Below are 22,289 nucleotides of genomic sequence, written 5' to 3'. Positions count from 1 at the left end.
AATTCTGATCTGTTTTCTCCACTAAATTGGTCCTTTCACCAAACAGATAAGCTCTGAAATAGATCTGATGTGATTGGTAAAAAGACCAATTAGTGGCAAAATGATCAGAATTTGGCTTCCTGTGTAAACACAGCCATAGAACTATATCTAAACAGGACACACAGAGCTGTTATATACCATTCCTGTCCGGAACATACCTTGCAAAGCACACAGCTACATGTGGGTACTGTTAAAAGAGGTATGTTAGTGCTGTGCTATATCAAAACCCTGCACACACCCATGTGGATCTCCAGGCACAGGAATGAAGAACACTGACCAGTCTATCATAATTTAGTTTGGCAAAAAAACAAAAAAAGGTATCTATTCCTTTAAGAAGCCCCCACCATTCTATAACAGGGGGAGCGTTAGTAAAACCCTGGAACAGCGACAAAAAAAAAAAAAAAACGATCACCAACAGACGGTTTCAAGATCCCCGCGACGGCAGCAGCCCCTGTTCGGATCGGCAATGTTGAGGATGGATGTAGCCTGCTAGAAAAAAAAGACACCGGGGCACAGTGAGAGAGAGAGAGAGAGAGACACTACTGCTGTGTAGCTATGGAGATCGTAAGTGGTCGCTTTCTTTGACAGGTGTCGGAACCGGACTGAATAAAAAGTATCGAAACCAGCTTCAAGGATGTACGCCAAGGGGAAAGGTGCTGTTGTGCCCTCAGATAACCAAGCAAGAGAAAAGTAAGTGGGAATAGTACAATGTCACAAAAACACTAGCTAGAGACACTAATGCTAGGATATCTACTGTTATCTCCAACGCTCACATACACCACCTCGCTTGTTGTCATAGAAAGGGTGCAGAATAGGATACGATATGCTCCCTTCGTAGTTTTGGTTCTTTGTTTTTCAGGTTGTTTTCTTGCATCGGGGAAGTCTTGTAGCCCTCCCTAACAAGCAAGCAGTTATTAGGGGTTGAATGCTAGCCTAGCTAACGTTAGCTTACTACTAAGGTATCTATCCCTACTAGTTTCATTCTTATCCGGTACAGTATATTACTAACTTAATGTATGACATTGGCGATATAGAACAACATTGGCAAATTCGTTTGTTTTAAAACTGTTTGTGCAATATGTTGCATTTTAGAATTGAGTGGAAAAGAGAATCCCTACCTCTCTGGCTATTGGGAACAATGCATTCGTGAAGATGGTTGTGTGTTTCAGGAAGCCTGGGATTAGTTTATGGTGAAATAACGTAGCCGACTGATAGCTTTTACAAAGTTGAAACCAAAGAAAACGGTTTTGTTTCAATGTAACAAAGGAGTGTCCAACGTCCCAAAAAGTAACTATTCGAACTCACTCTACATTGTATGAATGTGTTCCTTCATACGCGAGTTACTGCTAGGTAGGCTAGAAGCTAGCTAGCGGCAAGTATGACAACTTTGTGTTCAAACCGTTTGTTTAGCTCTTATTAAAGAGTAAAATACGTGTACTTTATAAAACTAGGTTTTCTGTAGTTTTAAAATTGGCCACTACGCTAAGCATTTAGCCGAATAGTTGAGTTAAACTCTAGGTAGTGTGCTAGCTCAGATAGCGGTAGCTTACCTATCCCTTTGTCTGCTAGCTACGGGTGCCGTTTTGTCCGTGAGGGATGCTGTTCCGCTGATGTAGGAACTGGCAGCTAGTACGACAAACGTTATCTTATCCACCTAGTGCTACTGTGTTGCATTTATGTTTAGTTCCTAAACATGTTTGTCTCTCAACGTGTGTTATTTGGTTTGTAAAGAGATTTATTTTTGTTGTTGTTGTTATAATCTGCAGAACCAGATACTCAAAATGATGCACCGTGAACAACACAACTACTAGGCTATTCGTACTGATTTATTTTAACTTTACTGACAAGCTGTTGATGGCTCTTTTTGTCCTGTGTCTTTCCAAATGTCAACAAAGCTGATACTTCATTATTTGCCCAGGCTTTTCCCCACACACTTCAGTCCATATTTCAATAAAAAACTGTTCTAAGCCTTGTCCCTTAGATTTTGTCAAAACATTTGTCTGCTCCTTTGTGTATGTCGCTGCTGTGCTTGATGTGAGTATGTTAATCTCTACAATCTAGCCTAACTGATTTTATGAATCAACCTCAGCACTTGAGCTCTGGTCAGACCATAGCTTTGCTCAGAAGGCAAACTTTTGTTGATTTTCCTCCCCTCTGTCTCTCTATTCTTCTGCCTCCTTACCTCCCTTCCCTCTCCTCCTGTCTCCTCTCCTTTCTTCCCCTCCTCTCCAATGCTCAGTTCTCGCTTCCTCTCTTCCAAGTCCTCTTCTGTGTTGAATTATTGAGTGTCTGACTGAAGCGGTTGCTCTGTGCTGTGAGTCGGAGTGGTGTGTGTGTGTGCGGTTGCTCTGAGCTAGAGCAATGTGTGTGTTTTTCGGTCTGTGAGAAGGAGAGAGTGTCGGTGGGCTGGCTTATCCATGTTTAAAGAGGGGTTTTGTCTGCAGCCGCTGCCAGGATGTCAGGTGTACTGGTGGCGAACATCAGGGGGGAAGTTTGTGTGAGCGAGAAAGGGACTGAGGGAGGAGTGCGCTGTCCCTTTGCTGACTGAAGAATTGTCTGTGTGCGCAGAGACACTACCTTCCCATCAAAATGTCTCCCCAGTGTTGCAGCTCAAGAAACTCTTTTCCTCTCAATGCGTGAGCTTAAATAATGCAGCAGACCAGGTGCACATAGCCCCCCACCCCGTGCACACACACAGACAGGCCTCCCATCACACACACAGACAGGCCTCCCATCACACACACAGACAGGCCTCCCATCACACACACAGACAGGCCTCCCATCACACACACACAGACAGGCCTCCCATCCACACACACACGAGACAGGCCTCCCATCACACACACAGAGACAGGCCTCCCATCACACACACAGAGACAGGCCTCCCATCACACACACAGAGACAGGCCTCCCATCACACACACAGAGACAGGCCTCCCATCACACACACAGAGACAGGCCTCCCATCACACACACAGAGACAGGCCTCCCATCACACACACAGAGACAGGCCTCCCATCACACACACAGAGACAGGCCTCCCATCACACACACAGAGACAGGCCTCCCATCACACACACAGAGACAGGCCTCCCATCACACACACAGAGACAGGCCTCCCATCACACACACAGAGACAGGCCTCCCATCACACACACAGAGACAGGCCTCCCATCACACACACAGAGACAGGCCTCCCATCACACACACAGAGACAGGCCTCCCATCACACACACAGAGACAGGCCTCCCATCACACACACAGAGACAGGCCTCCCATCACACACACAGAGACAGGCCTCCCATCACACACACAGAGACAGGCCTCCCATCACACACACACAGACAGGCCTCCCATCACACACACACAGACAGGCCTCCCATCACACACACACAGACAGGCCTCCCATCACACACACACAGACAGGCCTCCCATCACACAAACATTTCATCAGTGCCCTTGTGGGGGAGATCAGTAGTTTCTGTTAACCATAGCCTTCTGTAAACGGCCAGGAGAAGACATGGTGTGTATGTGAGAGAGTAGACCTACACTAACTAAAGTCAGTGGTGTAGTGGAGGGTAAAGTCAGTTTACCCACCATGCATCCCACTTCTGGCTTGCCTCTGAAGCTAAGCAGAGGCACTCTTTCCTCTGGTCAAAAAAAATACAACATAATTCCAATGCCCCAGGGCAGTGATTGGGGACGTTACCCCTATGTAGAGTGCCGTCTTTCTGGTGGGATGTTAAGTGTCCTGGCTGTGGCCACTAAAAGATCCCATGGCACGTAGCATAAGAGAAGGGGTGTTAACCCTGGTGTCCTGGCTACATTTCCCCACTTTTTGGGGAAAAATGCATTGAAAGTATAGGCAGTGTTACTTTATTCACCGTGACCGTCGATCAGTTTGCCCACTTGTTTTTTTTAAATATAATTTTTACCCCTACAGCACTGACTAAGGTGTGTGTGTGTGTGTGTGTGCGTGCCGAGAGACCCACACTAAACCAGCAGTCTCAAAGAGCTAAGTGACTTTCGTGTGTGTGTGGCAGGCCTAACTGACCCAAGACAGACAGTAAACTCTACTACACCACCAGGCAGCCACAGACAGTTGTGTGTGTGTGTGTGTGTGTGTGTGTGTGTGTGTGTGTGTGTGTGTGTGTGTGTGTGTGTGTGTGTGTGTGTGTGTGTGTGTGTGTGTGTGTGTGTGTGTGTGTTAGAACCACTACCTCTGACGTCCTGGCTCATAAATCACAGGCTCGCCTGTCTGAAGAGCTGCAACCTCACAATTACCTCCTGCTCTTAAGAGGATTCGTACTCTTTTCTGGCAGTGTGTGTGTCCTGTCTTACCAGTTGTTTTATCTGTGTGATCACAGGGTGGGAACACCCCTCAGCTATTTATGATCCTGTCCTGTGAGACAGCCCTTACGACTGTACACACACATCAGACCTGGGTTCAAATACATGTGTATTTTGTTATTTAAGTACTTCTTTTCTGTGTATTTTCAAATATGGGTCGACTCAACTACTTCCATTGTATTCACGAGCTGTTTCGTCTCAACTGATGGCAGGCACAACAATAACCTCAGAGGATGAAAAGTGTAAGCTACAAAATATGTGAATATATATATATATATATATATATATATATATATATATATATATATATATATATATATATATATATATATATATATATATATATATATATATATATATATAATTTTTTTTTTCAGGAAATTATTAAATAGTTTGACAACCCTGTTTTTGTATGTTAAAAAAAATATATATATCAAACTCAACCATTTATCTTTTCCAGAGATGAAGACATGGTTGTCTCGTGGTATGTAAAATGGGTCAACTTTGAGCACTTTAATCTCCTGGATGTTTTGGTATTCAGGTGTAAGAAGTCACTTTCTGACCATTTAGGTCATGGTCAAATATGTATGGAAAGTTTTGATTGGGGGGGGGGGTCAAAATGTGATTGAATTTAAACATATTTTCCAATACATGCCAATACCTTCAAAATATTCAACAACTTGTCTTTTCAAATAACAAACATTATCTGAATATTTACTTGAAATGTGAAGTAATTCAGATATTTCAAATAGTATTTTAACCCAGCTCTAGCCTATTGGGGGGGGCCTCACGGGCAAAACACTTGAGCGGACACACTTACCCATGTGGTGTAGAGAATACTGCATTTTTAAAGCAATTTTTCTGCAGTTCTACATATTTTGTGAAGAGAACATTTTAGCAATTTTATAACAAATTTCTTGCCATTCTACACATTTTGCCATGTGGTAGAAAAAAAGTTTTACAGTTACTTTCCTGTAATTCTACCCATTAGCTATGGGGTGAAATGTTTGAAGTTTTAAAGAGGCACTATGCAGAAATTTCTCTTAAAATTCTAATAGTTTGCCTAATTTCCGTTTGACAAAACAAGCAAGTATAGTGTAGAGAATCATTGTACCATCTAAACCGCTGTGAAATTGTTTCCATAACCAAAAATATTTTGCTTTGTTGTTTGAAGCTGGTGTACAAAAACAAAACTTAAATGGGAAGCATAGAATTAGCGCACATAGAATCTGTAACTCACATTTCTATGACTTTTGTCGGGTCGCCCAAAAAGTTACATATTGTAACAGCAGTTCTACACTTTATGACTTATGCCATGTTAACCCTTTCCAGCCTGAGCAGAATGTTCCACTTCTTACTGGATCATGACCTCGGCGTGCGTTAATGAGTATAATGAAAACATGATACCTATTTTGAAAGCTGAGAAACTGCCCTTTCAAATGACAATCAGTCAAGAAAGAACACCTGTGAAACTGTATCTTTATAAGAAAAAATCTATGCTTTCCCCCCCCAAATAACGGCAATTTACAACACTTTCTAATGAAGATCTAGAACAACTTAGAGCATATTGAGTCTCTTGTTTTGTAAGGATTGAAAATCTGAAATCAGAATAGAAATACCTTTTTACTGTGAACAAGTTAGTTGTTTTAGTGACCAATGGTATTTAACTTTTTTTATATATGGAATGTTCCTTGAACAGACACTTATCTGCATAGTATATTCAACACATCTGCAAAAAAATTAATAATTACAAATAGTATTTAGTCTGACATATGATAAAGTCCTAAACAAGTAATAATAATAATTCAATAACCTTTTTGAAAGAATAACATTAGGGAGTACATTGTCTCATTCAAACCTGTAATAAAAATAAAATATTACCATCATAGCCATAACATTAAATACAACCATCTTAGAGATATTGTCATCAAAATGTATTTGGAATGACTTAATATGATAAAGGCATATAATGCCAAATTTATTGCCTTTTACACCTTCAATTTCTTCTGTACATTCATTACACTAGGCCTATCACGTGAGGAATCAGAATGGGAACAATTTAAAAGCCCAACATTATTTTAGTCTTTACATGTCCTTTACATCTCCAAGGCCATGTGAGTCATGACTCAAACAGGTAGGCAGGCTGGTAGGCAGGCTGGTAGGCAGGCTGGTAGGCAGGCTATATGGGAAAAGGAAAGGACAACATACAAGGGTGAGGAACATGCACGAGTCATGGAGGAGCCAAGGTGGGGGCCTCTGGTGGGCAGAGGAGTCGGCTATCTCAGAGTAGCTGCGGTGGACCTGGAAGCTGGTATGCAGCCGGTGTCTGTTAGGACTAGGAAGCAAGGCCAGTGGGGGGATAAGAGGGGGGGACCAGAAGGGGAGAGGCAAGGGTGGAAGCGGTCTGGGGAGGGGTGTTGGGAGGCCGGGGAGCAACGCTGGGGAGTGTCTTAGACCTGTGGGGGCAGGGGGACAGGCATCAAGCATACTGTATTTCCTTAACCTCCCTAAACCAGCCTGATCTGGCAAGCTCACATATTTCACTGCAAGTGAAGTGAAACCAGTGTGAGCACAGTGGTCAATCTGGTTTAATTGACATGAGTCATTTAGCAGACACTCTTATCCAGAGTGACTTACAGGAGCAGTTAGGGTTAAGTGCCTTGCTCAAGGGCATATCAACAGATCATTTTTTCACGTAGTCAGCTCAGGGATTCGAACCAGCAACCTTTTGGTTACTGGCCCAACGCTCTTAACCGCTTAACCTGCCGAATTTTTTATTTTATTTTTTAAATTATATATATATATATATATATATATATAATATTTCTTTTATTTTTTTACTAGCCCATATCAGTGACATACTTAGCTATGTTATTGACAGTACACAGAAAATCTAGCTCACTTGTTTTGCCAGCTAGAAAGAAATGGCCCAAAAAAAATCAGAAATGGAGGGAGTAGCAACTTTCTTTCCTCATCTGATCCACATGGTGGTTTTCACTTTGAAGCTGTCAAAATAGCACTCGATCCACTCTCGTTTCAGTCATCTACCAGGGCACTGAGGCAAATGGAGGATTTGCTCTGTGACCTTTCATTGAAGTAAAAAAAAAGTTCCCGCCCATAAATCCCTAAACCAATTCTATCTATTTGTAGCTCATGTTGTCATGTGTAAATGGCAGTTTACAGAAATACATTTGGTGATTGGACAGCAGTGTTATTAAGGCTTTAAACCATTGTTTAACTGTTATTACGAAATTAGAAAGCTCCGGCTGGAAAGGGTTTTAATGATATCTGAGTGACAGACTAACAAAATCAATTGGGGGACCCTAGGAACATACCTGGTCGGTATTTGGCCATGATTACTACAAATTTAGATGGCTCGCTAGATTGGTAAATAAATCAAAAAATTGTTAGCTGAAATTGCTGATGCACAACCAAATTTCGAACTTGCGCCTTGTGTATTCTACTATTCTAACTCGCAACAGTAAGTTAAGACTCTGACTGAGTTCCCAAAAACAACCTAGCGGCCTGGGGCCCTAAGCGACCGCCTATGCCTGGAGCTGGCCCTGCTCACACGGTCAGCCATGTTGTTCTAGTAGGTTTGTATAATCCTCATCCAGATCTTTGCTAATGCTAACTCCTATGGCTTTTTCTATAATTTTGCTAATGCAATGTCCTGTTCTCTGTTGCAGGTTAGCGCTGTACGTATATGAGTACCTGCTGCATGTAGGAGCACAGAAGTCTGCACAGACCTTCTTGTCAGAGGTGAGACGCACACACCTTTCTGTCCGACTTTGCTCCTTCCCAGTAAGGGACTAGAGTGAGACAGTGGGAGAAAGGTAGAGACTGACTGAGAGGAAAAGAGAACGAGGTAGAGATGTGGACAGGTAGCGGTAGCCAAGATGGAGGCAGTGGTAGAGGAAGGGAGACCGAGAGAGCGAGGGGGAAGGACGGTGTTGTAGAACGAGGTGTAACTATCTCAGAGGGCATTGACTGAGAGGTAGTGAAAGGAGGAGAGCGGGAGAGGGAGCGTGGTCAAGAAAGAGGGACAGCGTTGACTGGCTGAGACAGACTGATTATGTGTTCTTAACCTCTAGGCCAGGGGTGTCAAACTCATTCCACGGAGGGCTGAGTGTCTAAGGGTTTTTGGTTTTTCCTTTCAATTATGACCTAGACAACCAGGTGAGGGGAGTTCCTTACTAATCAGTGACCTTAATTCATCATTCAAGTACAAAGGAGGCGTGAAAACCCGCAGACGCTCAGCCCTCAGTGGAATGAGTTTCACACGTACTCTAGACACACACCCACCCTGACCGTCTCCTCTCCTGCTGAGTTTAGAACTAGACATCATGTTGCTTTCTCTCTTTCAGATACGATGGGAGAAGAATATTACGTTAGGGGAGCCTCCTGGATTCCTACACTCATGGTGGTGGTGAGCATCTTGGCCCTGCGCATCTTCTTGTGTTCACACGTTTGTGTATTCCATTAGAATATCACCACTCCGTACCATTTACATTCAGATGCATACAGTTGAAGTTGGAAGTTTACATGCACTTAGGTTGGAGTCATTAAAACTCGTTTTTCAACCACTCCACACATTTCTTGTTAATAAACTATAGTTTTGGCAAGTTGTTTAGGACATCTACTTTCTGCATGACACAAGTCATTTTTCCAACAATTGTTTACAGACAGATTATTTCACTTAATTCACTGTATCACAATTCCAGTGGGTCAGAAGTTTACATACACTAAGTTCACTGTGCCTTTAAACAGCTTGGAAAATTCCAGAAAATTATGTCATGGCTTTAGAAGCTTCTGATTGACTCAAATGATTTCAATTAGCCTATTGGAGGTGTACCTGTGGATGTATTTCAGGCCTACCTTCAAACTCAGTACCTCTTTGCTTGACATCATGGGAAAATCAAAAGTAATCAGCCAGGACCTCAGATATATTTTTTTGTAGACCTCCACAAGTCTGGTCCATCCTTGGGAGCAATTTCCAAACGCCTGAAGGTACCACGTTCATCTGTACAAACAATGGTACACAAGTATAAACACCATGGGACCACACAGCTGTCATACCGCTCAGGAAGGAGACGCGTTCTGTCTCCTAGAGATGAACGTACTTTGGTGCGAAAAGTGCAAATCAATCCCAGAACAACAGCAAAGGACCTTGTAAAGATGCTGGAGGAAACGGGTACAAAAGTATCTATATCCACAGTAAAACGAGTCCAATATCGACATAACCTGAAAGGCCGCTCAGCAAGGAAGAAGCCACTGCTCCTAAACCGCCATAAAAAAGCCAGACTACGGTTTGCAAATGCACATGGGGACAAAGATTGTACTTTTTGGAGAAATGTCCTCTGGTCCGATGAAACAAAAATAGAACTGTTTGGCCGTAATGACCTTAGATATGTTTGGAGGAAAAAGGGGGATGCTTACAAGCCGAAGAACACCATCCCAACCGTGAGGCACGGGGGTGGCAGCATCATGTTGTGGGGGGAGGCCTACAAACCTGACTCAGTTACACCAGCTCTGTCAGAAGGAATGGGCCAAAATTCACCCAACTTATTGTGGGAGCTTGTGGAAGGCTACCTGAAACGTTTGACCCAAGTTAAACAATTTAAAGGCAATGCTACCAAATACTAATTTAGTGTATGTAAACTTCTGACCCACTGGGAATGTGATGAAAGAAATAAAAGCGGAAATAAATCATTCTCTACTATTATTCTGACATTTCACATTCTTAAAATAAAGTGGTGATCCTAACTGACCTAAGACAGGGAATTTTTTACTAGGATTAAATGTCAGGAATTGTGAAAAATGTAGTTTAAATGTATTTGGCTAAGGTGTGAGAGTGTGAGAGAGCTTTGTAACGATGACATGAACATGTGTTGGGGTTGACATCCATACAAGCATTATATTGCGATTTCTACCTCAACATAGTGTGAAATACACATGTAAACAATAGCCTAAATGTAGGATCATTTTGCTGGGGGGCAATGAGGAGTCGGGATCTTTCCCCCACGGTCCTTCATGCGTTTCCATGGCAATTCTATTGCTTTGGTGGCTTTCGATTGACCTCTTTACCGCCTCTTGGCTCATCAGGTGCTCCCTGACATGAACCCTCTTCCTCTATTTCCCGTTGCAGTGTATTCTGGGATTTGTATTGCGCTGCGCCGGACAGACGGGAGAACTGCGAACACTCCAGCGAGGCCAAGGCCTTCCATGATTACGTAAGTGACAGGCCCAAGTGTGTGCGTCTTTGTCCCGCCTCTTCCCTTGGCCTAGGTGTGTCTGTGTGTGTGTGTGTGTGTGTGTGTGTGTGTGTGTGTGTGTGTGTTGCTATTGACAGTGTGTGGAGATAATGGAATAGAGGTCTTAATCCAGTAATCCCAGCACTGGGCCGGGGCTAAGCCAGGTGTGTGTATGTGTGTGTTGCAGCCCTGGCATCCGGCCCAGAGCAAGGGGGGCTTTCACATCCTCAGTGCCAGAGGGAGCTGGTTAACTGTGTGTGTGCATGCTTTGTGTGTTCTGTTTTGTCTGCCTTGGCTGGCAACTGTTTGAGTGAAGTGCCAGTTTGCCAGTCTTGAGGACCAGATGGGCACTCAAACACACAAGGTGTGTGTCTATATCCATGTCTAGCATTCTGGCAGGGTGCATCTCTGTCTGTGTCTATATCCATGTCTAGCATTCTGGCAGGGTGCATCTCTGTCTGTGTCTATATCCATGTCTAGCATTCTGGCAGGGTGCATCTCTGTCTGTGTCTATATCCATGTCTAGCATTCTGGCAGGGTGCCTCTCTGTCTGTGTCTATATCCATGTCTAGCATTCTGGCAGGGTGCCTCTCTGTCTGTGTCTATATCCATGTCTAGCATTCTGGCAGGGTGCCTCTCTGTCTGTGTCTATATCCATGTCTAGCATTCTGGCAGGGTGCCTCTCTGTCTGTGTCTATATCCATGTCTAGCATTCTGGCAGGGTGCCTCTCTGTCTGTGTCTATATCCATGTCTAGCATTCTGGCAGGGTGCCTCTCTGTCTGTGTCTATATCCATGTCTAGCATTCTGGCAGGGTGCCTCTCTGTCTGTGTCTATATCCATGTCTAGCATTCTGGCAGGGTGCCTCTCTGTCTGTGTCTATATCCATGTCTAGCATTCTGGCAGGGTGCCTCTCTGTCTGTGTCTATATCCATGTCTAGCATTCTGGCAGGGTGCCTCTCTGTCTGTGTCTATATCCATGTCTAGCATTCTGGCAGGGTGCCTCTCTGTCTGTGTCTATATCCATGTCTAGCATTCTGGCAGGGTGCCTCTCTGTCTGTGTCTATATCCATGTCTAGCATTCTGGCAGGGTGCCTCTCTGTCTGTGTCTATATCCATGTCTAGCATTCTGGCAGGGTGCCTCTCTGTTGTGTGTCTGTGGATTCAGACATGCTGTTTTCTAAGTTCATAGAAAACATATTATTTTGTTTTCCTGTAACTTTCTCTTTGCCGTCTTCCCTCTCTCTCATTTTGCCCCCTTCACTCTCTCATCTCTCTTTTGGGGGGGGGGGATTACCATTCTTCTCTTCCCCTTTATTTCCTATTTTCTCTTCCCTCCACTCTTTTTCTTTCTCTCCCTCTCTCCATCTTCCAGTGTTTGTTTGTGTCTTACCATTGAAAAGGTACAAGGGAAAAGGTCAATAATGTGTTGAGCACCATTGATCTGTCAATTTGTGTGTGGACGGGCGGGGGCTGGATGGATCAATTCCATTCAGTATCAGTGAGCCACATCGCCCAATCAAATCATCAGTTTTGATTTGTTGATTAATTATTCATGGTGGTGGATTCCTATAGGCTGAGCCAGACATGAACCTTCCCCTGTGGTGCTTCCTGTCACTGTGTGTGGGATGGTGTGTGTTGACATGTATTTCTGTTTGTGTGGGTGAGTGATAGTCAGCCATGTAACTGTATTGATGTACAGTTATTTGTCATTGACGTGTAGGATTTAGGATTTGTCTGTGTTCTGTCAATATGTCAAGCATGATGCCAGTAGCCTGGTTAATGGTATTTCTATACGAACCTTGCCCTCTGATATGATAGGTGGAGTTCTCACCATATTGCCTATATCTATCCAATTATTTCATATCCACACAAGTGGCTAGGGCCTGGTTAGAGATTGTTACTGAAAACTCGTCACTCGGTCTCTCTCCCCTACCTCCCTCTTCTCTCTCTCTCTCTCTCTGAGAGGGGGATGCTAGAGGGACAGGGAGCAAAGGACTCGTTTCCATAGCAACAGCTTCGACTAGCTACTGCAAGAGATGAGAGAGGGGGAGAGGGAGAAGGAGTGAGCAAAAGGAAGTGAGAGCAACGGGGAAGAACTGAGGCAGGTGAGGGTTGGGGCCGTGGGAGGGTTGGGAGGGTTGGGAGAATGGGACGTGGGAGGGTTGGGAGAATGGGCCGTGGGAGGGTTGGGAGAATGGGACGTGGGAGGGTTGGGAGAATGGGCCGTGGGAGGGTTGGGAGAATGGGTCGTGGGAGGGTTGGGAGAATGGGTCGTGGGAGGGTTGGGAGAATGGGCCGTGGGAGGGTTGGGAGAATGGGCCGTGGGAGGGTTGGGAGAATGGGCCGTGGGAGGGTTGGGAGAATGGGCCGTGGGAGGGTTGGGAGAATGGGCCGTGGGAGCGTTGGGAGGGTTGGGAGGGTTGGGGCCGTGGGAGGGTTGGGGCCGTGGGGAGGTTGGGGCCGTGGGAGGGTTGGGGCCGTGGGAGGGTTGGGAGGTTGGGGCCGTGGGAGGGTTGGGAGCGTTGGGGCCGTGGGAGGGTTGGGAGCGTTGGGGCCGTGGGAGCGTTGGGGAGGTTGGGAGGTTGGGGCCGTGGGAGGGTTGGGAGGTTGGGGCCGTGGGGAGGTTAGGGCCGTGGGGGAGGGAGGGGAGAGAGGTGAGAAAGAGGAGGAGTACAGATGTTTGGGGATGGAGAGGGGTTTAAGGGGAATGAGGAGGGAAAAGAAGGGGAGTGAGAGAGAGTGAGATGGAGGGAGACCCAATGTTGTCCCCAGGGACTCATTGGCCTGTTCATGGGCAGAATTAGCATACATGTATAAAGACAAGGGGGGGGGGGGGTCAGTTTAACAGAAAGTGGAAAGGCCAGGGTTTAGGGTGGATTGTGTGTGTGTGCGTGCGCGTCTATTAGTGTGTGTGATTGTGTGCTTCATCTTTTAACGTGTGTGTGTTGCAGAGTGCGGCAGCAGCCCCCAGTCCTGTGATGGGGAACATGCCTCCTAATGATGGCATGCCAGGAGGACCCATGCCACCTGGATTCTTCCAGGTAATACACCTCTATTCATCCCTCTCTTTATCGACCTCCCTTGCCCCTCACTTTACGCATGGTAAAACTCCCTCTTGTTGTCATCTCTTCCATCTTCACCATCCATTACTTTATTCTCTCTTCCTATATCTCCTCACCTCCCTCTCTTCCTATATCTCCTCTCTTCCTATATCTCCTCACCTCCCTCTCTTCCTATATCTCCTCACCTCCCTCTCTTCCTATATCTCCTCTCTTCCTATATCTCCTCACCTCCCTCTCTTCCTATATCTCCTCACCTCCCTCTCTTTCTCTCCACCTCCAATGATCCCACACTCCTCTTCTCTCGCTCTCTCTCTCTATATATATACACACACACACACACACACACACACACGGCCAGACAGTGTGATGGACAGCCCTGGCATTTGGCAGCAACGACGATAAGGTGGAACGGAGAGAGGGGGAGAGAGATGGGCCTCAATGTGTTTGTTTCTGTGGCTACCACTTAATTGTTTGTCTAGAGAGGGAAAGAGAGAGCGAGCGAATGAGAGAGGGCGAGAGAGCTGGAATGAAATAATGGGAGGGAGGAAGTAGGTGAGAGTGGGAGATGGCGAGAGTAGTGAGGGAGCGAGAGAAGAGGAGAGGCACCGAAGGGCTATTTATAACACAAGTGAGGGAGGAGGGTGTGTGTGTGTGCTTGTGTTGTCCTTTTTGTACAAGTGGCCTCATCATTAGCAAGAGCTGTTTGCTGCAAATATGCCTGTGTTGCTATTATCTTGTGTGTGTATTTTGGTGTTTGTTCGCTAAGAATAATTTTTTTAAATAGAAGACCCACACAACTCACAAAACAAACCTGAAGTCGTTCATGCACATTCTCTGCAGTTCCTCAGTCTAGTTGCATGCCTGATGTTGAATAGTGTTGGATGGATGGTCACCATGCTGTAGGCTCCTTGGATCCGCTGTCCTTCTGAGCTGTGTTTTAGCTGTGTCAACATTGCCCTCTAGTGGTGAAGACACCCTAGGTGGCACCCTTAGGAAAAAACGGCCTCCTCTCTGTGTTCTGATTGGCTACTGCCTAGCTTCTCTGCCACATCCCATCCCTTGCTCCTGCAGGTGTAATTGTGTTAGCTCCTCCCTCTCTCTGATGTCACTCTTCTCTTCTCTCAGGGCCCGCCAGGCTCCCAGCAGTCTCCCCACGCACAGCCCCCCCACGGCATGGGACCACACGGACAGGTAACACACACACACACAGAGATAAATAATTGACTCTCTCCTCTGGAGCTGTTCTGGAGGGAGGGAGCTTTAGCCCCCACACAGACACACTCCACCAACACCACCTCATCAATAAAACAAAACATGAACCACTGTGGACCTACACACTGAGCATGTGCACAGGACAGACAAAACACACACACTGATCTGCATGTAAGACTAAAGGAGGAGAGCAAAGCCAACATCCTTGAAGACGAGCTTCCTCTGTAAAATACCTCACTAATTAGCCTGCTCATTGTTTGAGTGTCAGCGCGTTGTTTTAGTTTTCTGTGTTGTTCTCACTCCCTTCCTCCTCATCCTCCATTCACACTCTGTCCATCATGTCTGCTCTGCTCCTTTTCAGTCGGAATGACAAACTCTCTCTCTGTCTCTCTCAGCCTTTCATGTCGCCACGGTTTCCAGGTGGACCCCGCCCCTCACTCCGAATGCCAAATCAGGTATGGACCACACACTCACCTATACAGCTGGAACATGTACTTTCAGGTAACTATGTGCTGGTGATCCATACTCACGATCACCCTTTCTCTCGTCCATCTGTTTCCCTCAGCCTCCAGGGGGAATCCCTGGTTCTCAGCCTCTCCTGCCAAACAGCATGGACCCCACCAGACCACAAGGTAGGGGGGGGGGGTGGTGTGTGTGTGTGTGTGTGTGTGTGTGTGTGTGTGTGTGTGTGTGTGTGTGTGTGTGTGTGTGTGTGTGTCCAGCACGGACATTATTCATTATTCAGTGGCATGCCACACTGAAAACGCCGGTGCCCCCAGGACCTTACAGATCTAGGGGTCATCTGGGTAGAAGATATGATAGTGTGGGTCTCTGTGTGTGTTTTGGTTTGAGATTACAAATTCAGATTAGAGATTACCGTTTAACCCAACAGGGGTCCCAGTTAATGAGATTAGAGGAGAGTTTAGTCTGTTGCCTCCCATAAACCCTGCCTTCCAGGTTCAGACTGACCATATGTGGATTAGGTGTGGAGGTGACCGTCTCATTGGATAAAAGCATTTGCTAAGTGAATCGAATTATCCATTAGACCATCACATAGTATCTTTATGTTAACTACCAGTGTGTTGGTGTTAAGACTGTGTTCTTGTCATCTTTTCTCCTATAGGACATCCTAATATGGGCGGGCCAATGAGAATGAACGCTCCACGAGGAATGGGGCCCATGGGTCCACAGGTAAGTGCGCGTACACACGCTCACACTCACACTCTCTCTCTATAGTTTTGACACTGTGTATCTCTTCTCTGTATGTAGAACTACGGGGGTATGCGACCTCCTCCTAACTCCATGGGTGGTCCTATGCCTGGGATGAACATGTAAGTGTTCCCTCCACAGGGAGAAATACAGTCTATCCCATAGCAGCACCAGCTTCATGATTGAATATCGAAGGCCCCGACATCATGAATGTTGAACTGTTGTTTTCTTGGTTTATGGCAGTGTTTCCCTATGCTTACAGTCTGTCTCTGTCTCTCAGGGGGCCTGGTGGTAGAGGGCCGTGGCCTGGTCCCAATGCTAACTCAGTAAGTTGTTTCCTCCTCGCTCAATTTGTCATAGATTAGATTATTCATGACAAGGATTGTTATTATTTAACAGGTGGCTTGAAAAGGTACAATACTGCCCTCTTGTTGCTGGAGGAAAGAACTACTGCTTAGATGAGAATCTCTCCTGGCGGTAACTATGACCCCCTAACCTCTAGTTTCCCTTCTCTCATCACAGATACAATACTCCTCCTCATCTCCAGGCCACTATGTGGTGAGTAGCCAACCGTCAGTGTTTTCAATAACACGTCAGTTATGAAACTGTTCCTTAGCTGTGGAAATGGGAAATAACACGTCAGTTATGAAACTGTTCCTTAGCTGTGGAAATGGGAAATAACACGTCAGTTATGAAACTGTTCCTTAGCTGTGGAAATGGGAAATAACACGTCAGTTATGAAACTGTTCCTTAGCTGTGGAAATGGGAAATAACACGTCAGTTATGAAACTGTTCCTTAGCTGTGGAAATGGGAAATAACACGTCAGTTATGAAACTGTTCCTTAGCTGTGGAAATGGGAAATAACACGTCAGTTATGAAACTGTTCCTTAGCTGTGGAAATGGGAAATTGTTTGCACTGTTCTTATTGACCTTTTGAACTATCTGTTTCCCAGGGTCCTCCAGGAGGAGGAGGGCCGCCCGGAACTCCCATCATGCCCAGCCCAGGTGGTGCGTCTCTTAAATAAGCCCCCCGTCCCCCCCGTCCCCCCCAGCACCAGTACTATATTTAGACACTGTGTGTTGCCTTTCTCTGTGGACTAATGTGCTATTGTGTATGTCTCCCCCAGACTCCAACAACTCCAGTGAAAACATCTACACTATGATGAACCCTATAGGACCAGGAGGAAACAGACCCAACGTGAGTCACATGACACGGCGTATTCCACCGCATGACATCACACAGCGTGACACCACAATACATTATAACACAGTATGACTTTATCCCCCTGCTGATTAGATAGGGCAATAAAACCAGGCTAAAGGTCCAGTCACTGAGACATCTTTATGTTCTGTGTGTGTGTTCTCTCCCAGTTCCCTATGGGCCCGGGCCCTGATGGACCGATGGGAGCTATGGGAGCCATGGAACCTCACCACATGAACGGCTCACTAGGTGGGTGACAGGGTTATGAACACCTGTTATAATGCAGTCGTAAGGGTGACAATGTTCAGTGCATGTATTTAACTGTTTTGAATCTCATCTCTCTCTCATTGTCTCTCAGGCTCTGGGGACATGGACGGGTTGCCAAAGGTGAATATAAATCCCCTTTTCTACAACATTTGACTTGAATCTCTCAAACCGACAGAGGGTTTACAGTCAAAGGGACATGTCTTGGTGCTGCTGGGCAAATAAATTGTGGTATGACATATTTGTAGAGTTATCTTACTCTCTATCTATCCAGAACTCTCCTAACAACATGGGGGGTATGAGCAACCCTCCCGGGACGCCGCGGGACGATGGAGAGATGGGTGGAAACTTCCTCAACCCATTCCAAAGTGAAAGTGTGAGTACTGCTGGCCGATGACCCCTGACCCTTGTACCTTGACCCCACAAGAACCAGGGTGGGTGACCTGGTATGTAAGGTTGTAGCGTTTACATTTTTCACTCATGTCTACCCCCCCCCTTCCTTTTTTCTCTTCACAGTATTCACCCAACATGACGATGAGTGTGTAATTTTAATTTCTTTATTTTTGTATTTTCTTTTGGTTATTTTATTTTTGTACCTTTCCACCTGGATTTTTCCAACCCCTCACCTTGGATCGGACTCATTCTGCCTTTCCCACCTCACCCCCACCTCCACCCCCTCGGAACTCTCGCCGCTACCCAGGCTTCTAGGACATCCCTGGGGCATGCTGGGCCTCTAGTGAAGGCGGAGCTTCCCGACGCTGTCTGTGGCATAGACAGGAAACAGAGACACAGGAAGTCCCTACTCTCTAACCCCGCCCCCTGCCTCTCTGACTTCTTGTCAGGGTCTGGACAATGAGAGAGGGGATGAGAGAAAGAAAGATGGAGAGACTGGATAACATGGACACCCTTCAGGACACAGCATGGTAGGGTTCTGTCAGTAGCTGTCTGGAAGCTTGACAAACATTACATTGGCATTCACTTTTATTTTGATGTTTTTATTGTTTCTAATGGATTTGATTGTGTTTCTAATGGATACAGGGGTGGAACAGGGAACGAATCTCGAATGATCCCCTTTTCCCTATGTACTTTAGAGGAATAGGGTGTCATTTGAGACGTAGACATGGAAGTGTCGTCCATCCCCCCTCGTTCACTCTGTGTATACATTTAAAAAACAGAAGTGTTGTGATGTTTTCCATTACTCTGTATGTAATGTATTATTGCTATTCTTTTATAATATTTTATTGTTATGATTAATAATATTGTTATGATGATTCTGGTTATTTTAAAAAGTAGGATTTAATTTCTGGAGTTGTTGTTGAAAGGACACACACACACACACACACACACACACTGATGACCTCTTTGTTAGTAACTTCACAGGATGGTGAAACTTCACTAGTCTCCTTAAGGAAAACCCCACAGGATATACACAATCTACTGTCCCCTCTTTGCCCAGTCAGAGGGCAGCACCTTGGTCCATCATGGTACTTTAATTTTGTATTTCCCATAGTAATGTCTCTCCATCCCCCTGAAGGCATTCTCTCTGTAGTAGACTAAGTGACCCTGAACATGCAGAGGATGCACAGTTGTATTTATTTGTATGTTTAATTTTCCATTGAGACAGACTTATTGTCAACCTGTTCTATCTGCACACTCCGGAATCACTCTGCACCAATCAGCATCCATCTCCTAGAGGAAGACATCTTGGAAGTGTCTGGTTTTTGTTTTAATTGTATTTTCTTACCCAGAGGGCAGTTCTGACCTTCTGTGAAATTATTCTGATTGGATGCTTAAAGGACTCTTGTAACAGAGCTGAGCCAATCAGGAGGCGGTGTGGCAATTGCCATGGTAACTGACTGTCAAGATCCCCCAAAAGGACAACATTTGTCCTTACACACACAACCAACCAACCAATCGGCCTACCTACGCCATCCCCCTCCCCAACCACCTCTCTCTACTTTTGTGACGTCTCCATCTGTCTTTTGGTTTGTTGTAAATACTGTAAAGTGAATTTTGATATCATGACATGTTTTGATATTTCCGTCACAACCAATGACTGATGAGAAATGAGTTGATTCAGACCATCTGGGTTTGAAAGAGACGGTGTGTGTTTTTACAGTACCTCACTGTTTAACTCCCGACACAACTAGGGCCAGGAGGAACCCTCTTTATTGGATCATTACTTAGGAATGACAACTAACGTTAGAGTCCAGACTATTTCCTGGTCAGGTCAAGCTGTAATGGAAGTCTCCTGTCTCTAGTAACGATAGATGAAAAGAAAATAAGGTTTTCTATTCAGGATTTTTTTTCTTCTGTATTTCAATTGACAAAAGATGTAAAAATGCAGGTTCTTAATGATATGAAGAGTTAAGGGGGGGGGGGAGGGGGACGTCTGGTGTATTTTGAGATACTGCTGTATGGATTCAACTCTGAACCATCCTCTCTACCATATTCACTAAGGGCAAATCTGAAATGCACCCAATTCCCTATATATCGTGCACTACTGAAGCCAAAAGTAGTGCAGTACATAGGGAATAGGGTGCCATTTAGGATGTGCCCTAGTTTGCACCAGTGCAAACTGTTTGTTATTGTTGGAAGAGGATAATTATTGGAAAACAAACCGTGAAACTGTTTGTTTTTAAAATTTGAGATATATTTACTTAACATAACTAGGGCTATGTTTTTAGTTTTTGTGTGCCCTTGTCAGTGGAGGCTGCTGAGGGGAGGATAGCTCATAATATCTGGAATGGAGCGTGGAACCACATTTGATGTATCTGATAACATCTCACTGATTCTGCTCCAGCCATTAGCACAAGCCTGTCATCCCCAATTAAGGTGCCACCGAACTCCTGTGGTCCTTGTCTTTTCATGTGCTCAGGAAAAACTCATGGCCCTACTCATGACCTTCATTTGACCTTTCCGCTCTGCCCATAGCGATAGAGGACTCATCTTTATATCTGTGACAGCATGGGCAGCGCCGTTGAGGCTACAACCCATAAGAATCCCCATCCAGTTGACTACTTTGACTACTTTAATATGGCGGAAGCCCTCAATGGCGCTGCCCATGCTAAAACAGCATTTTGGCCACTATAAGCCTCTATCATTCTCTATGGCTCTACCTTTTTCAAGTTGTGTTCCCTGACAATGTGACCTGTTCAGGAAAACCTCCTGGCCCTAGTTCTTCCCTTCTGATCATGAGGTGTTAAACTCTGCACCGGTGCAAACGCCTCTCCTGTATGTAAAATCAACGTTGTCACATTTTTGGTCATTTCTGTGTTTCTATGGTGACGTATAATACTGTTTCATTCTGGGAGGGTTGAAAGGAGGAGGGGACGGAGGATAAGGAAACATGTTTCTGTTCCTTGGGTGTATCCAACACGATAGTCTAAAGGAGAGTCCTCTCCTTTCACCTGCACTGACGTGAAAGAAGAGATGACGTGAGGAGAGGAAGCCACTTTGGACTGAGATGCAGACCATGTTTTTCTCTGGTGACAAAGCAGTCTTGTTTCCCGATGCCAGTAGTTCAGAACATTTAGTCCGTTACAATGATCCTGTGTTTTTAAATTCTGTTAACCCCTTCTGGATTGGGTGCCTCGTTGATTTGAAGGTCAGATTTTTTTCAGTTGGATCTATCTCTTGCAGTGCTGTGTATATAAATGATCCCATTTGGTTGGAATATTGCTATATTCAGGTTCTTTTCAAAAGCAGGGGGACCATAATCTAAGGGGGCAACACAGTATCATGCCAATCTGGATTAAACATTGTGAAGAACTGCTTCCTGGGTTTGCTTTGTATTTCCTGATAGGCTAGTTTCCGCTCCTGAATGTCTTGTGTAGTAATAAAATGTTTCCTATTTGTACGTTTTCTTTATGTTGTAATAAAGTTTCTTTAGAGACTGATTAAAAAGTTGCTTATTGAGAAAAAGGTGGGAACTCTTCCATCAATAAATGTCATTTGTTTTAGGTTTTTCATTGAGTCATCAGTTTTATTTCCTGTGTCCCTCGTTGTAGATACATCAAAATAAAATTACTTCACTACTTTTGCCAAGACATTTAGTTCTTTCAACACCTTTTTATTAGAGGCTTCTAGTTCCATGACGTCAATTATAGTTTGCTCTCTCGCACTGCTGACGATGAAGGCAAAGGAAGTGTGTGTGTTTACAGGCCTATCCAAAGGCAGAACAGCCAGTAAAGTCATTACCAGAGCGCTTCAAAACATTCCTACATATCCTCAGGTCTTTTTATCACAAGTCTGTGTTCTGACAAGATGGCGCCGACAGACGTGGCAGCTCTGCTTCTAGCTCCTAAGCAACTTTGCAGTATTTCTTTATTTTTTTTTTGTGAGACAAGAATTTCGCTACACCCGCAGTAACATTGCTAAATATGGGTATGTGACCAATAAAATTAGATTTTGAGTGCCATTTCTGCACACACACCCCTCTGGGCTGTTTGAACTCAGGCGGTGGTCTGCCAGATGAAGGCCGTTCAAAGCTGACTTCTCTCAGTCCTTCCCAGAGCCTTTGTAGTGTGGAGAATCAGCAACAGGTGACATTTAGAGCTGAAAACCACTACCCACGCCTGCCCTTCACCTGAGACAGGACCCACGCTCCTCGTACAGGAGAGAGGTACAACGGAGTGAGATGGAGAGAAAGCGAGAGAAGAGGATGTGTATCGGTGTCCAGTCTGCTGAAGTTGT

At 45.1% G+C, this 22,289-nt stretch overlaps 1 protein-coding gene across 4 annotated transcripts; it reads left to right on the top strand.

Moving 5' to 3' along the window:
* The first annotated feature begins 432 nt into the window (after positions 1-432).
* LOC106575382 (single-stranded DNA-binding protein 3) lies at positions 433-21,631 on the top strand. Of its 4 annotated transcripts, none has more exons than XM_014151885.3 (18): positions 433-729; positions 8,079-8,151; positions 8,757-8,818; positions 10,538-10,622; positions 13,597-13,686; positions 14,833-14,898; positions 15,315-15,374; positions 15,485-15,551; positions 16,043-16,110; positions 16,189-16,250; positions 16,409-16,454; positions 16,651-16,686; positions 17,083-17,134; positions 17,257-17,327; positions 17,501-17,579; positions 17,689-17,717; positions 17,869-17,970; positions 18,111-21,631. In XM_014151885.3, the coding sequence occupies exons 1-18, from the start codon at positions 674-676 to the stop codon at positions 18,138-18,140; spliced, it is 1,134 nt and encodes a 377-aa protein (XP_014007360.1). In that variant the 5' UTR covers positions 433-673; the 3' UTR covers positions 18,141-21,631. The 4 variants fall into 4 exon arrangements, with proteins under 4 accessions (XP_014007360.1, XP_014007359.1, XP_082819607.1 ...); XM_014151884.3 differs by having other exon boundaries at positions 17,083-17,137; XM_082963481.1 differs by lacking the exons at positions 433-729; positions 8,079-8,151; positions 8,757-8,818; positions 10,538-10,622 and adding an exon at positions 10,647-12,746 and having other exon boundaries at positions 17,083-17,137.
* Positions 21,632-22,289: the final 658 nt, after the last annotated feature.

The sequence above is a fragment of the Salmo salar genome, chromosome 17 (genome assembly GCF_965601325.2).
Source record: "Salmo salar chromosome 17, fSalSal1, whole genome shotgun sequence".
Lineage (NCBI taxonomy): Eukaryota > Metazoa > Chordata > Actinopteri > Salmoniformes > Salmonidae > Salmo > Salmo salar.
This window is presented reverse-complemented; position numbering and strand designations above follow the sequence as displayed.